This window comes from Bombus vosnesenskii, unplaced genomic scaffold, assembly GCF_011952255.1.
Source record: "Bombus vosnesenskii isolate JDL3184/JDL3185 unplaced genomic scaffold, Bvos_JDL3184-5_v1.1 scf7180000013273, whole genome shotgun sequence".
NCBI classification, from domain to species: domain Eukaryota; kingdom Metazoa; phylum Arthropoda; class Insecta; order Hymenoptera; family Apidae; genus Bombus; species Bombus vosnesenskii.
This window is the reverse complement of record NW_022882931.1, coordinates 4154826-4170511: the sequence shown is the minus strand read 5'-3', so window position 1 is coordinate 4170511 and position 15686 is coordinate 4154826. Positions and strand designations below refer to the sequence as shown.

The window sequence follows — 15686 nt, the reverse complement described above, 5'->3', positions numbered from 1 at the left end:
AATCTGCTTTTCTTCGCGCCGGAGAATCCGGTCGTCAAACAATCGTACATTGTACAACACGCCCGCGCTGTATTTCTTTTTCGGAAATTCGAAAGCATCCTGGCGTCGACAGAGAAACGAAACACAGACATTGCATTAAGAGTATAATTGAATTGCGCGAAAAAAACTCGTACGCGATAAAAACGTCCGCATTTGTACGTTCCTTTCTCTCGAATCCACATATTCCGGTTGAAGAAACTGCACAACTTCGACTCACCGGAATTGGAGGTGGAAGAAAAAGTGGACCAGAGGGGAAGAGAATAGACGCACTTTCAGCCCTTGCGTTTCTTTCGAGGGAAATGCTCCTCCTGGACCACCTATAGCAAGCGTCCGTTTGATGGTTTCGCAGAAGTTTTGGGACGCCAAGTTTCGAGAAACTTAAAGTTAACTGTAACTCAATGCGCACGGTTCTCAAGTGACATAACGAGTGAAGAGCAAATGCGAAAGGGTGCAACAAACAGATGGCGTTAGACTTGCTGTGATCTTGCTTTGCAGTCTTTGTAACGTCGCGCAGGACGTAACTAAATCCCCTTAACTTTGCTAGAAAAATATCCTTAAAAAATAGTCAAGAGTAAACTGCTTGAAATCAAAGTAACCGTTGCCCGTGGAAATATTAAATCTTACAAACCTCTACCTTTTCCTTCTTATTTAAAGAAACCCGATCTTTCGAAGTAAGATTTCAGATTCGACTTGGCGAAAGGAAACTCGTACTTCTTTTACCGACAGCCTTAAATCAATCTGTCTTGAGTAAACTCCAATCAATTCCTTAAACGTTTCAAGATTCTTGCATACATTCGATCGTTCCGCCGTCCACGCTAATGGATGAAACATTATGAAGGAATGGAAGAACAGAAATCAGGGAAACTCGGAAGACCGAACGCGATTTAAATTAAGCTGCAAGTGACGGTAACCGGAACAAGGACAAATTGATATATGAAATCAATAATTCTTCCAGTATTTGGATCCATTGGTGCATAGCTCGCCTGTATAGGAGCGACACAAATCGAGTGGCGTTATCGTGAGCAACTCGTGCGCGAAAAATCCAAGTAATTATCACCGATATCAGCCACTTGAAGCAGATTTCTGCTGCAACAGAGAGGAATTAATAGCATCGATGCACTCGCATTCTGGAATACCAGTCATTGAAATTTATTTTCGGCAGAGGATAGAGGAACAGCGATGGAAAAAATATCCCGAAGTTGAAAACCGCGAGAACGTTATTAGCCGGTGGAAAGTGGTAGCTGCAAAGCGGCCATTGAAAGAAATAATTCGGCGCTTTTTTCCATGGCCTCGTTAACGGTCATAACCGTCGTTTCAACGATGGCCGGCCTATGAAACAATCGACGGTCCGGTAAAGTTCGGCTCCATTTTGCGCGATGTACCGATTCGGTTGGAGGAATCGCTTTCAAATCGAATTACGGCTCCGGTAACTTTTCCCATTGATGTAGTTGCGCAGAAGGAACGAGGATGGAGAAGAGAGAAGAAAAGAAATAAAGGAGAGAAACAGCTGGCAGGTATCACTAGCTATTCTTGGGCTACGAGGAATGTTAAACTTTCTCCAACACTGGTAATTGACGTGGATATGAAAAATTTCTCGACTTTGGTCGGAGGTAATTCGAACGAAAGGATGTAATAAAATTTCATTGGAAAAGGGAAAGAACAAAAAACCGCAACGCCAATAGCGGCGACCCTAATTCATTCTGCGGCTGATTTTATTTCTCCGCGGCGACCATAGAGCGTCGTCGGTTCGACTGTGCGTCGTGTGTACATCGTTCCTGTCTGTTCGTAGCGGTGGCAAAATCGTGGAAACTGATTTTCACGTAGCACCAGGGAAATTTGTGGGAACCGTAGTCTAGTCGCGTTAGAGACACAGCCTTTGGAAACGATAGAGACGCGCACGAATCAACGTATGAATTACTTAATCCACTGCCTATACACGGACCAGGCTATAATAATCGAATTATATGCGAGATTGCGTCTGCAAAAAGCCTTTCACGCATCCACCATCCGCGTATTCGGCTTAATGTCGTATCGTTGCCGACGCAGTCGGTTAAATGCCGTGCTTATCAGATACATTTGTCGACTTTGCGTTGTGCACTCGGCTGGCTATTCATCCGGGCATGGAAATCGAATTCCAATTACCCACGCAAGAAACATATTTGCAATTCAACGGGTTTCGTGAAGGGAATTACCCAAAGAATGTTTCATCTTTTACCACGAACTCGAAGCAAAGGGTGTTTCGTTAGACCCTTTATGTTCTTATTAAGGGGTAATACGTTCGATTTAAAAGAAAGAGACTTGGAGGATTCGTGGAAACTCAATGGAGTTTTGACTGATAAATTCTTTGACGATATTTTTCACGATCCGTTAGTTAAATGGGTACACTTTTCTGTTTTGCTTGAAACACGATCTATAAACGTCCGGTCATCCGAAAGACAGAATTTTCATTGATAAAGAGAGTAGGCTAAAATCTTTTCAAAGTTCGATAGCCTTTTATACATTGGTAAAGCGCATCGCGGACAATTTTGTTACGGATATATTTTCGATAATGACAATTTGTTTCATCCTGTCGAAATTTTCATCAATATCTCATCGCTCATTAAACCATTTTTACATGTTAATCCAGCGCTTATTGCAAAAGTAGCAGAGAAAATTGAAAAACATGGAAGTAACAGCGTGTAAAGCAATGATTAAATCGCGCTCGATTTACATAATTCCACGTAAACGAGAGGGACAGGGTTTGTCCCCGGTGCACGTGAGAACCCATCGAAAGTTTCGTGTTTGCGGGTACATTGCGTGTCTTCAAAGCTGATCATTTCTATGGTGTTAGCATGCGTTTAATAGCGCCGTTAAAGCACGGGTATATTATACGTACGGCTTTGCTCGTAATTCGTGCGCCGCTGCAAAGGGAAGCCTTAATTAGTACTCATAATTATTCGTAATTAGCACTCGGCACCCCGTGGTTTAGGGTACTTGTGAAGCTCTTCTGGTTGATGATGACGCCGCTGCTCGCAATGGAGAAAAAGAAAGAAATAGAGAGAAGGGGAAACGCGGACCAAAGGAAGGAAAAGAGGAAGAAGACGTGAGAATGAAAAAAGGAGAAAAAGAAACTACCGACTGAAAATCATTGCTTTCACTCCTCATCTCTCGAGTCCAAGCGAGTATTTATATCTCGAGCGCACCCTTTGTCTTTCTTTTGCTCTCTCTCTCTCTCTCTCTCTCGTTTTCAACCTTCAAAGTATTTCGTTCTCTTTAGTCAGGCCTGTTTTTCCATGCTATTCCTCTTCATATATCCTTGATCCTGAATCGAGCTCGCACTATTCGAACGAAGGCTTTCGCGGGCTCATGCGACTTTAACCCTCTGCTTTCCCGACCTCGCTTTTGCGAATCGTTCACCGTCGGAGATTTATGCGCGCAATTTAGAATCTCGACTCCGATATCGAAACCGTAGGTACCCTTGACGATCCACGCGAAGAGCAGGTTACTCGGATCTCTAGTTACCATTATTCGACACGATGGGACCTCGCCGAGGGTAGCAACGTAATTCCCCCATTTCAAAATCTGCAGCCCTTTTGTAATTTATCACGAACCGCGGAATGATAAATTGCGTTCGAATTGATAGAGTCCCCGTTGCGCCTCCACGTGATTCATTCCCTTCGAACCGGTGATTAAATACGCCAGATATTATTAACGATATTTTGGAAATTTCGACGGGCCGATTCAAATTTTCTTGCGCCAGAATACTAATTAAATTAAATAGGTACAAACAGCTTCTCTCGTAACGTTTTTTGCCAACTTCTTTATTCACGTCTATTTCATTCTGTTTTCAACATTTAATCACGGTGCAAATCGTTTTCACATAAATTATAAAATGCAGTTGGCGAATTGCACGGCAAAGGAGATCAACGAATGAAAAATCCTTCGGCTTTTCTCCCATCCTCCGCCATTCTCCAGTCCGTTCTTTTTTTTTTTTTTACGAAAGTTTTATTAAAAACGACGGAATGTTGCCAACTCGATGTCGGGATATAATTAAAATTTGCCTGCTCGGATTTGATCTTATCTCGTCGGCCATCCTCTTAGTCCCGTTCCCGACAGCTGTGCACTCGCGCCATCTCGCTCCACGGTTTTTCACGAACCCACGTCCGCAACCAACACCGGTTGTCGTCGTGTCCTCCTTCTACCACCCTCCGGACACTCGAGAAGATAGAAGAGACTTACCAAGGAAAAAGTAAAAGTCTTAATTAGCGGCTGAGATCCGAGAGGTGCTCAAGAGTGGAGGTCGATTACCCTCGAGGCCCCAGATACCACTGCTCATCTCGTCTCTGTCTTTTCCTCTTGCTGGAAAAAAAAGGAACAAGAGAAAGAAAAAATTTTTTCACTCGTACTCGCTACCTTCCCGATGAATTCCCTGAAAAATTTGATTCCGTTAATACGACGGCTGACTCGTTAGGGAGCAGCCTGCCGTGGCTCATTAGGAAATTCGCGGAAGAATTTCGGCGCCAGAGAAACTCGAAAGTTTGCGTCTGGCGTTTACCACAATTGCGGACACGTTAATACGCGCAGGATTTAGGATCACCGTACTTTTTATTTAGTTCTTTCTCCGAATGATATTCGCTAATCGACAATTATGAACAATTTATGCGAACTAGTAATATGATATTCTATTTGTGAGCACTAACAATCGATCTGTAGTGGATTATTGTTCCGTGTACAGTGTAATTTTGTTTAATCAGCCTTGGATAAAATGATACACGCAGCTATTCATTGTCGTCCTGCGTATTTATCGTCGAACACAATTATTCATTAAAATAACATGTCGGCCTGTTATGCTAGCAGATTTTTAGCAGGGCATAAAATTTGATTTTATCATGACCGTTATGCCGTGAAAACAAAACTGTCGCGAGGAACCAGGACGTTCTCGTTTAAATTGTAGCCGTAAACATGGTATCGGGATATATGTAACCAATTTCCTGTTAGTCTCGCAACATTTAATCGGCTTCGTAGCCGTAGCTGTGTATCATCGACATATTCGATGCGTTTGTCGTGCAAACAAACTGTCTCCCTTCAAGTTTCTTTCCATCGTGATACAATAAATTCATCGACGAAATCAAAGAAATGAACGTATACGTGCGACGATTCAATTATGCGAAACGCGACGTAAATTCGATAACTAGATGTTATGTAAATGCATTGAGACCGTGAAACTCAAGTCGCATGCTTCTATTGTGTATAATACTTTGCGTATACTCTATTGTTCTTTTATAACACGTTCCGATGGTTATTCCTGTCGTCTAATTTTTCCGGATATTTTTCTCCAGCGTCGATATGAACGCGTTCCTTTTATATTCTTTAGTATCTTTACCCGTATTTTTAGTTCCCGTTTCTTCTTTTATTCACACTCGATACGAAGCAACGAAGATGCCCTGCTGTTCGTTCGCATGGAAAAACGGTCGTATTTCCACGGCAAAAGGGGTTCCATTAATATCTATTAGCAAGCCGTACTCAACGTCACTTGAATTTGTTCTTTCTCCCTTTCTCGCGGCGTCGTTTCCATAGGGAAAAGAATCGAGAGTAAAGAGGGTCCCAGCTGAAGGAACAAGGGATTCGGTTGTACCTTCAAATATGAGGAATCGTTTGTTCTCATTAAGTAACGGGGGAGGATTGAAGTGGCGATATGTTAGTGTCACGCCGAACCGATACGGTTCTTGAATTATCGATACACCCACTTTGCTGAAATCGGTGAAATTTTCATGCGTGTTCCCGTAAAACTGCTTTCGCGAAACGTCTTCTTAAATGGTAATGCGATAAAGGACGTGTCTTTTCTCATTTCGAATAATAAACTCGAAACATAGAATTCCTTTGTTAATAGCTTAGTTCGATTAAAATTATTATTGCGATTGGATAACGGAATATCGGATGAACGAACATAGAAAAATCCAACCGTGTAAAAGGAAAATTGAAACAGAATATCTTGTGTGATTTGATTTTTTAAAAATTACATTTTATACGAACCACAAAAGCTTCGCGTACCTCTTTCGGAAATAATGACAAATTTTTTCCAGTCGAGGCGCACTCGTAATAATTTCAGTGAATTTATTGAACGCCACTTCAGAAGAAATTTATTTCCTCTACTGTGTATTCGTGTGCTTTGCATGTTGTCCGATAAAATATAGTGAAACACGCGAACGCTATTTATTCTATTAATTGTCTTTTCTATAATTAACCGACTTTTTCACGTCTCCCTTGCTTAATGCAACGCATTTGATTCGTCGATCAAGTCTATTTGTCTTCCTTGGTACAGGCGGCCGCACGTGCGCGTAATTCAGCACACAGTGAATACGCGTGCACGAATCGCTGTGGTACGGGCCAGAAAAATGCTGGAAACTCGTAAAACGCGTACGAATTCAAAGAACTCGTAATTAGTCGACGGGGAACACGTGTCGGTCATGAAAAAACAATCGTCGCCTCTCCCTTTGCCACTTTTCCTACTCTCTTCTTTTTTTATTTGCCGCTTTTGTGAGGTTCGAGCCAGGCTGGACTTGAATTTCTTTTTTCAACCGAAAAACGCGAGGATATCGCGTCTGTCAACCAAAATGTTCAACGCGCGATGGTATCAAGTTGGCGGTGGTCGGTATCTCGGTGACACAGTGCGTTCGAAATGTAACCAACTAAATTAAATATTGTCGGTGAAAAGAATTAGGCATTACGCGTACGGCCAGACGACTATATTTTCCAGCTTGGCTGTTCGATTTTCTGTAAATCGGATTTCACAATGCATTCCTTTCAGCCGTTGGAATCAATTCGAAATCGTACAGTTGATTCGAAAAATTAACGCTGTGCGATCAAGGTAACCACACGCGCAAATATTTTAATCAAACAAAAGCCGGCCTACAACGAGATCGAGCGATTGTTTGTTCAAAAAAATATTTAACGAAGTATTTGCCGGACAGGCTCATCGATATGTGTTCTAGCCGGCCCCGTTAATAATGAAATAAAATAGAGGGGAAGAGCTGGAGGATTGATTTCGATCTACGCGTTGGTGACTAATCGGAAATTGGCGAAAGTTTAGCAAGAGATATTATCCATCATTCACCCTCGTTCGTGATACGCTTTTTCAATTTTCGAACGTCGCTTCTTTGACGTTTGTTATCCGGCCCTGGTGTGAATACGATCGCGGATGAGATAGCACGTTGATATCGACTTGTTTGTAAAATAGCAAAGAATTCATCGGACAGCAACTGTTTTCATTTTGCCAGCGATAGCCTGTAATTGTCGTTAATTCCTTTTTAATTATCCGTTTTATGTCCTCAAGTGCCGTACGTGCCATACGCTGTACTCTTCTATCGAAAGCAGTTGAAATAAAATTGATTCGACGTTCGTGTAATCGAAGCTTTTCCTTTTTTTTTTGTTACGCCTTTATCCTATAGTAATATCGTATAGTATATAAGTATTGGACTTAACGTCGTTGGTTAAGTATTAAGATAGATAATCGTGTCGGTAAAGTACGACAAAAAGTCACAATACCTTTTTATCATAATTAAAACGTCGCGGTTTAATTCACGTCGATATTCCTAACGCAAAGAACATTTTCATTTGCAAATGTCGGAGTGTTTGAGATCCGTGACCTGCTTCCGCAAGGACCTCGCGGCTCTCAATTTTGCGGGCGTGCCTATCGTACGGTTGCATCTCTTAAACTTATTTAAGTTTCGTCATATTTTATCCGCTGGGACGGACGATACTTCGAAGAATGAGGACGAACCACTCGAAATGAAATCGTACGAACGTACCTGTGCTATGATGCTGGTTTGCGTTGAATCCTGCATAATCTACCAAAGTGTTTTGACTCGGCAAATCCTAGAAATTGCTTAAAGAATGATAAAAGAAAAGAACGGAGAATGAACTTCGTATTTTATGAATGTTTCTATTGCAACTCATTTGTGGGTTCGTATTTTTGGAAAGTTTCCCAACTTTCCAATATTTCCTTTATTTGATTTCCGATTGGTTTTTATCCATAAAGGAGTTGATTATGATACGTTGCTAATATTAAGCAGAGTTCTACTTATTTCGATAACCATATCCTTTCTCTCTTTTATTTTGCTATAAAAAGCTTATAACGTAATAAAAGTAAGATTGCATGATGAAGGATGGAACGAAGCGTATAAAAGCAGGCTGAATAAAAGCAAAAAATAGTGGAGGAAAGAAATTTAAATGTTAGAAATTATGTAACGCTTTGAGCGGCAACTGAAACGAGAGGCGCCTAAAAAATCAGTAGTCACGGCTCATTACTGGCTAGAAAACCGTGGCGAACAATATATCTCGCATAATACTCTACATAATCCCCGCCTATTTTTCTCAGGTTTAAGTTTACACTGACTCTTTATAGCGCAGAATGAAATTTCTTTTTTTATATAATGGTAGATATTTACTTTTAACATTTTAAATTCAAACGGTCGTCTAAACTTTTATGAATATCAATCGCTTTTAGATATTCGAAGTTTAGTGGGCGCTTTGAAATATTCAGACTATAACTATCATTTTGAAATTAACAGATTTTGATGGCTATTTCCAGATTTTGAAACTTTAACGCACGAACTTTTTAGGTTTTACGCCCATTTTCCAAATATTTCGAGAATATTTTCAAGATCTACAAATTCCGTAAAGACCGTAATTGCAAGATTTACGTTTTCGAAGGTACATTTATCAAAACCACCATACCTGTTGTTTCTTATACCAAAGAAGATACGATCCGTTTTTGTTACCTTGTAGGAACACGACTTTTGATCAGGTTTTCGTTTCGTAGCGTGCGCTGTTTTAGCTGATTTATTGGTGAGTTACTTTCGTCTCTGTTAGCTCGATATCGGTTTCCCCCCCCTTTTTTTTCACAGGGTTGTTCGTGTATGATCGTATACGTGTGTGCCCTGTGTGTTATCCCTTGCAGCCAACCAACCAACGAGGCGCTCGATCACTAGTAACGTTTATCCTCGATGCTCAGCCTTCACCTCGTGCGCTACTGTTTCTCCTGTCATCCCTTTCTCTTTCTCTATTTTGCTCCCTTTTCGCTATCCTTTCGATTGCCTCTGGAACGTCACATCGTGTGACAGACCCTCGTCACTTGCTGTCTGCAGTCAATTGCAGAGGACTGGAACCCGGGTTACTGACCTTTTGAAAGTTTGTCGTTTCGAAAAAGCAGGCAACGAACGAACGAATGAACGAACGAACGGGGGCCACTCGCCAGGCGAATGGATTGTCCGGAATTCGTTCGTTCTTCCTCTCACTCGTCAGTCGGCATCATTGAATTATTTGTTTCAATATATCTTTTTTTTGGCCTGTTGCAGATTCTACGGTACCCATAGGCCTCTGCTTGTTGATCGAAAAGGGCCTGTCAGTGGTGAGTAACCCTTTTAATATCGCCGGTAACCTAACCACTTTTTTAAAACGAACCGCGGTAAACGTATTCCTCGTGCTAATACGAACGACACAGGATGCGCGGTGATATTAAAAAACTTTCTCTTACGCGTGAGCGTGCAGGAAAATTTATACATTTTTTCGTGGTACATACAGAACAGTACAAAAAGTGAATCGGCCGAGTATAGCGTTGAAAAGGGAGGGACGAACGCGTGCCGGCTGGTTAAGAGGGAAATAGACGAAAGTTGGAAAAATATTTTTCACCTGTTTTGCGGCTGCTTTTTTTCCTCCTCCATTTCTCTCCCCTCCCCCCTTTTGGCAAGAAGCACGTTGCTAAACTAAACTAATAATAATATCTGGAGCATATGGCGTCGCTGCCGGAAACTTTACACGTTCGTGAAGCAAAAATGGCAGACGTGTAGAAGGGACGAGCTGCTGCGGATCGTTGCATTTTTCTCGTATTAAAGCCGACCATGTTGCTTCCGATTCGGGAACGCCTTTTACAGCCTGCATTGCTAAACTGTCGATTCTCATCCCCGTGAATCTATCGGGAAGCGTTAACGCCCGTCGTTCCCTTTTATTTTTCCAGAGAATAATCGAACGAGGCTCGGTTGCTCGCGATACGGCGCGAAATCGCGTTTCAAACGACCCCGTGGATCGATAATTATCGCGCCGGTACCTCACAAACAGAAATCTAATTTCTAATTTCTCTTCTCTTCCGCGGAAACGTTCGCAGAAACGATTGCACCGCGAACCAGCTCGAGTCGTAAAGTCAACACGGACGCGGCTACTTACGTTTTGAAAATTACATTTTTTCGTTTATAGTTCCTCAACGGCACGAAAGCAATTTCCTGGTCAGTAATTTTGAAACTTTATGAGTTTACGACTCCGGCGCAGACCGTTCTTAAAGAATATATGGATTTTCTGTACGTGTCACATAATCACGCCGCTATCAACCCCACCGGTAATTCTATTTCTGGCGGAAATAATTTTTCGCCAATTAGACCGCTGTACAAAAAATTTCTTCATATTTGAAACAATCCTTGTCTCATACTAAAATCTCTTCTATAGTACGTTTCAAGATATGCGAGTCACGTCAGTTCCGTAAAAATCACGAGAATTTTATGGCTAAAGCGTACGGTTCTTCTGACCAAGTAGAAGCTTCAGTTCTAATCAAATCAGTCTGGAAATCGAACTAACTCGTAGAAACCTTGCTCGCAGCTGGATCAGCATAAATTGCACATAGACAGAACTCGCGGATTAAACGAAGTTTATTAAGTGAAAGCTTGTTGATATGCAGGTGCAGTTTGCGGGATATTAAGTCGACATGCTATGTCGGTGAAGCACGTAAGCTAACGCCGAAAGAAACATTTCCCCGAATCTATTTCAATTTGTTTCTCTCTTTTACAAACCGCTGGAAATTCGGTTACCCTGTTAATGTAACGGATTATGAACCCAGCTAACCAAAAGTGGAAGTTTTCACTGGTTCGAATCGATTCGATCGACAGTTTCAGCTACGAACCACAGCGGTGATACTTATTTCCATGGATCGAGCAGGGAGATTGGGACAATGTCGTGAAGGCTGAAGTTTTATCAAACGCGATAATAGCGAGTTTAACATAAAATCTAAAGAGTTTATTTTCTTATCTCGAAGCAGTAAAGATTGTCAGACTAGGCTATGAAATGCACATCGCAGTTTTGATGATCGGCCTAGCGTAAGGACCACGTTGCAAACCGTGACTCTCATCTTCCTCTCTCTCTCTCTCTCATCCCTTCTACCTACGCCGAGGCGAATTAGCGATGCTCTGGCTAACGTCTATATACCTTATATCGTATATTCCCCTTGGCGATGACGCAAATACACGTCTAGTATCGTGTCAGCGTAAACATTGCTCGTGCTGACTCCGCTCAGGGACTACCTTGTACATCGATCAATGTACAGCAGAAATCCATCCTCGTAAATCTAAATTTTGCACGAATTTTAAAAATCTGACCGGAGAGCCTGCCTCGTCGTTAGGCTTCATTGTTTGGAGAAGGAAGAACAGAAATTTTGTTAAATTCGCTTTGATTAATAGGTTTACGAAGTGAATTTTACGTATATTTAAAAACTGAAATTTCATCCAGATGAATGGGTTGTTTTTATTATGGTTTTTCTGCGTATTCTGAAATATAAACGAATCGTGTAAATATTTACGTGTTCGGATCGCAGTGCCTATTCCAGGTACGTAAAGGAGACGAAATATTTACCGTCCTTGTCGCCTAGCGTACTCCTTTTCGGGTTAAATTTGTTTTAAAATCAGTCGCAATTCAGCTGTCGCCTGGAGCAGAGTGGCGTTCGAATTCCTGCGTCGCTAATTAGAATGGATTCCCGTGCTTTCTGTTCAAGTTCAATATCCGTATACGTGTTTGCATATCTACATATATCTGATACCTCAATTTCGGTAATTCGTGCAACTTTTAATCAGGTGAGATTCATTAACGATTAAAAAGATCTAGCTAATTGTAACACGTTGATAAATTACAAACTGATCGGATGACGATTGTTTATCATCAGGACAATCACAGGGACAGTCATCGTATAGAAAGTTCTACCTGTTTCTCCCACGTTCGCCCCCTCAACAAAACGGGTAATTATATTTACGTTTTATATGAAACGTGTGTGGTTTAATTAAATTTTGTCAAACACATGTATATACAAGAGTCGCTTGCAAACGATATATTTTAACGTATAATCAGTATATCGCTCGGAGTCAGCGGTCGAAATTACATTCTTCTGGGAGCTAATTTCCTGTCTGTAACAAATAGTACCAATGGCAGTACCGGCCTGCTGAACTTGATAATTACCATAGCCTGATTAATCGTCGGCCGCTAATCGAGTAATAATTCGACTAATGACGATCGCACGGCAACAACCTACTATGAATAATTTGACGACACGAATAATCACCCTATGTATGAATAATACATGACAAATTAATCCCGAAAACTAACGGGAATCCGCGCGGTGCAATTTTCAACCCTGTTTCGCGTCTCCTATCAATTTTCCTGGGATCAGTTTCTCTATCAAGCTCGTAAAACGTATCGCGCGTAATATATATGAGAAGACATGACGTTAAAAAGGGAAATAAAATAAAAGTGGGAAGAGGAAAAAAGAAGAATAGGTGGAAAGGAAAGGGGGAAAAGAGAATAGATTAAAAAAAACGCGGAAGATTGAAGCGTGCTACTAATTAAAATGCAAATGGCCGCGTTTTATTAACGTCGAGAGTGGAGGACGCGTCGTAAGTAATGTCACGGTTTTACGGGACGAGTATTAGCGTGGCTTTTAGCTCGCCTGATTATCCCGATAGATCCATTTGTCTCGATTAACATGTCCTGTTAATTCGATCAGGCGGAATTCCATTTCCTGTTAATACCTTTCTGTCACCGTGATCGTTTCGTCGCAGTCAAAGAGGTCTCTACCACTGTTACAACGGAATTATTATGCCAGTTTCGTTCCGCCCTCGTGCGTTTTCTCTCTTTGTGCCCGCGAAGACGAACGGAGGTCGCCGCGTGTGCTCCATCCGCGGTCCGCTGCACGCGCGTAAATGTTTCAGTTGTGCAATTTGCCGGACCTCCCTTGAAATTCATGGTATTCTTTTGTCCCACGTAATTGGGTCAAGCGCTTCGTAAATATTTGCTCTGACGTACCGGTCGCCGTCGGTTTAGTTGCGGACTGGACAAATACCCTTTCAGTTTAGTCCGGCTGATGTACGGCTTCGTCGATTATCCGGGCTCTGGCCGGTTCATAAAACTTGAAAGATCGGCCTGGCCGGCAGCGAGAAGGTTGGTCTCGAAGAAAGGCAACCGGCGCGGCGTGCTGTAACGTGTTTTCATTCGCGAACGTTGTAACGTTCGTGAAAAATTCGCATCACTGTCTACCTTAAGAGTCTCGTAGCTCGTAAATACGGAATGTGTAATGAACGGCTGTCCTTATTTTTCTCGTTTGTACCTTTTTTATCTTCCTCTCGAGCGGTCCAACGGCGAACAAACAGCGCAACGCACACGGCAAGGCCGACAGTGGGAAATATAACGCGGAAACGTGTCTAGGAATATTTTATATCAGATGAAAATGTTTCATCGCCAGCATGCTGTTTGGCTTTACCACCGCGTATCGTGTATTTTCAACGCGTAATCTCGCAGGCGAGGTACCGTATTAAAAGCAGCGGTACGACGCCTTTAAACAACTAACCCTGCTCTGAATATCGTTTAATTTTTCATCGTGCTATAGGCGTTGAACAGCTCGTATCTCGTAGCCAATGTTTTAAATGCTAGCCCGACTGTGTAATTTCACTCCGCTGTCTTCGCGTACATCGGTGTATAACTATTTCGGATTGTCTGCTTCGTAATGCAAAAGAATCAAATCGAATAAAGCTAGCGTAGTATCGTAAACTATTACGATTAATTTACAATGAATGGATTGCACAAATATTGATTAAACAGGAAACGATGGTTGTTTAACGGGAACTAAATACAATAACGTACTATAATTTAGACAACTCAATAGTTAATTTGCAACTCTCGTCATCACGGATCCAACGCTCTCTCTTTCTCTCTCACGCGGACCACACTCTCTCGACAACATTAGCCACACTATATCGACAACGCAACTCATACTCTCTGACTTCTCGATTCGCACTCCCTGGCTTCTCCACTGACACCGACTGTTAATTCGTCTTTCTCCCTTAGCATCCCTTTATCTTTTGTTAGGTCCACCACGCACGTGTTCCGCTTCTGCTCGTAGCCAGGGTCACGTAGGTCTTTTCTACGAAACTATTCAATTGAAGGATCGGCGACACATTGATGGACCTGGCGGCGCCTTGGCTCTCTCGCGATACTGTTTATGATTCATCCGATATCTCTTAGGCCTTTTGTCCACGATATTACACTAGTAAAAGTAGAATCGATCGAAGAATCCATCGTATCTAATATAACACCAATGTATCTAATATATCACCAATGTAAGAATGTAACGGCATCAAACGAATGTCCTTTGAATGTAGCTAGGGAATAGAACGTCCTCGAACTCCTGTCGCGCTATATTTAAATAAGCAACCCTCGTAGCAGGAACAAGAACGTTTCATTTTGCAGTGGATTCCGCAACAGACACGGCCGGATACGGGGCCTCTGCATGGATAATAAACGACTTTCGGTAGTTCAACGGACTGCATTTCAGCCTTCGTATTTTGAGAAGCTCACCGTTCTCCGGTCACCACCACCCTCGCGCGTCTATCCACGCTGAGAACGAGGATGCCGCGTTTCCCGTTCAACCCTCCTCTTCGCTTTCTATCTGTCTCTCCTCCTTCTATTCCGTACCGTTTCATGTGCCACGCGCTCTCTGCAAGCAACTTCCGCTCGTAACTTGTACCTCTCTATTTTGTGCCGCAGGATATCATAGCTCACGGGCCAGGAATGGTGTTCCACGTCGTAAACCTCATCGTGATGGTACTGGTGCCGATGGTGGTCATCCACGTGAAGGATTCCGGATTCAGCCTGTGTAAGCGCCATTTTACGTATCATTTCGTTCAACGTGATTCTCGGTCTCGTACGGACGACGTCGCTCGTGTACGACGACCACCCATCGAAATGAAATATAGGAAGTAGGAAAATAGTGTTGTGGCAGTGTCTTTGCGTGGCGTAACGACGTTTCGGCTTCCATAGACGTTGATGTAGAGACCGCTTAAGCTGACAATTCATTGCCGAGCTATAAATTTTAATTCTACGTTTAATACTATATCATGAGAGTCGTGATATTTTAAAGAGTTTATTATTCGCGTCATGTACGGTAGCTCGCTAGAATATTTGAACGCTTAATGTAGACAATTTTTGTATATGTATTCCACGTGTATATTATATATAAAACATTTCGAAATTTCAGCATTGTTGCGAGACTCAATTATCATGATTCATGATCACATTGGTTTGCAGGTTTGTTTTAAAATCGTTCGTATAACGTACATAATATCCGTATTATTCGTAAAATGATACGTTTCTATAAGTATTCGAATGCTTTCGCGAGCTGCTGTATATAGCGCCAGTAACTGAAGCACTTCAGGGGAACGTTGGAAAATATTTCCTTTTCCTAAGACGATTTTACTTATCGCGTGGGTAAGACGCTTAAATTTTCTTCATCACACAAGCATATTTTATAAACCTTTATAACGAAGTATAGTATTACCGATGGCTTTACGGAATCCACGACTCAA

At 42.0% G+C, this 15686-nt stretch overlaps 1 protein-coding gene across 1 annotated transcript in view; it reads left to right on the top strand.

The window, feature by feature from the left end:
* The window catches only part of LOC117231704 (diacylglycerol O-acyltransferase 1), an 87745-nt gene that overhangs the window by 21595 nt on the left and 50464 nt on the right, over positions 1 to 15686 (top strand). The window contains exons 4-5 of the mRNA XM_033490375.1: positions 9375 to 9427; positions 14869 to 14977. Of these exons, the coding sequence (XP_033346266.1) occupies positions 9375 to 9427; positions 14869 to 14977 (162 nt within the window). The remainder of the gene's footprint in view (positions 1 to 9374; positions 9428 to 14868; positions 14978 to 15686) is intronic.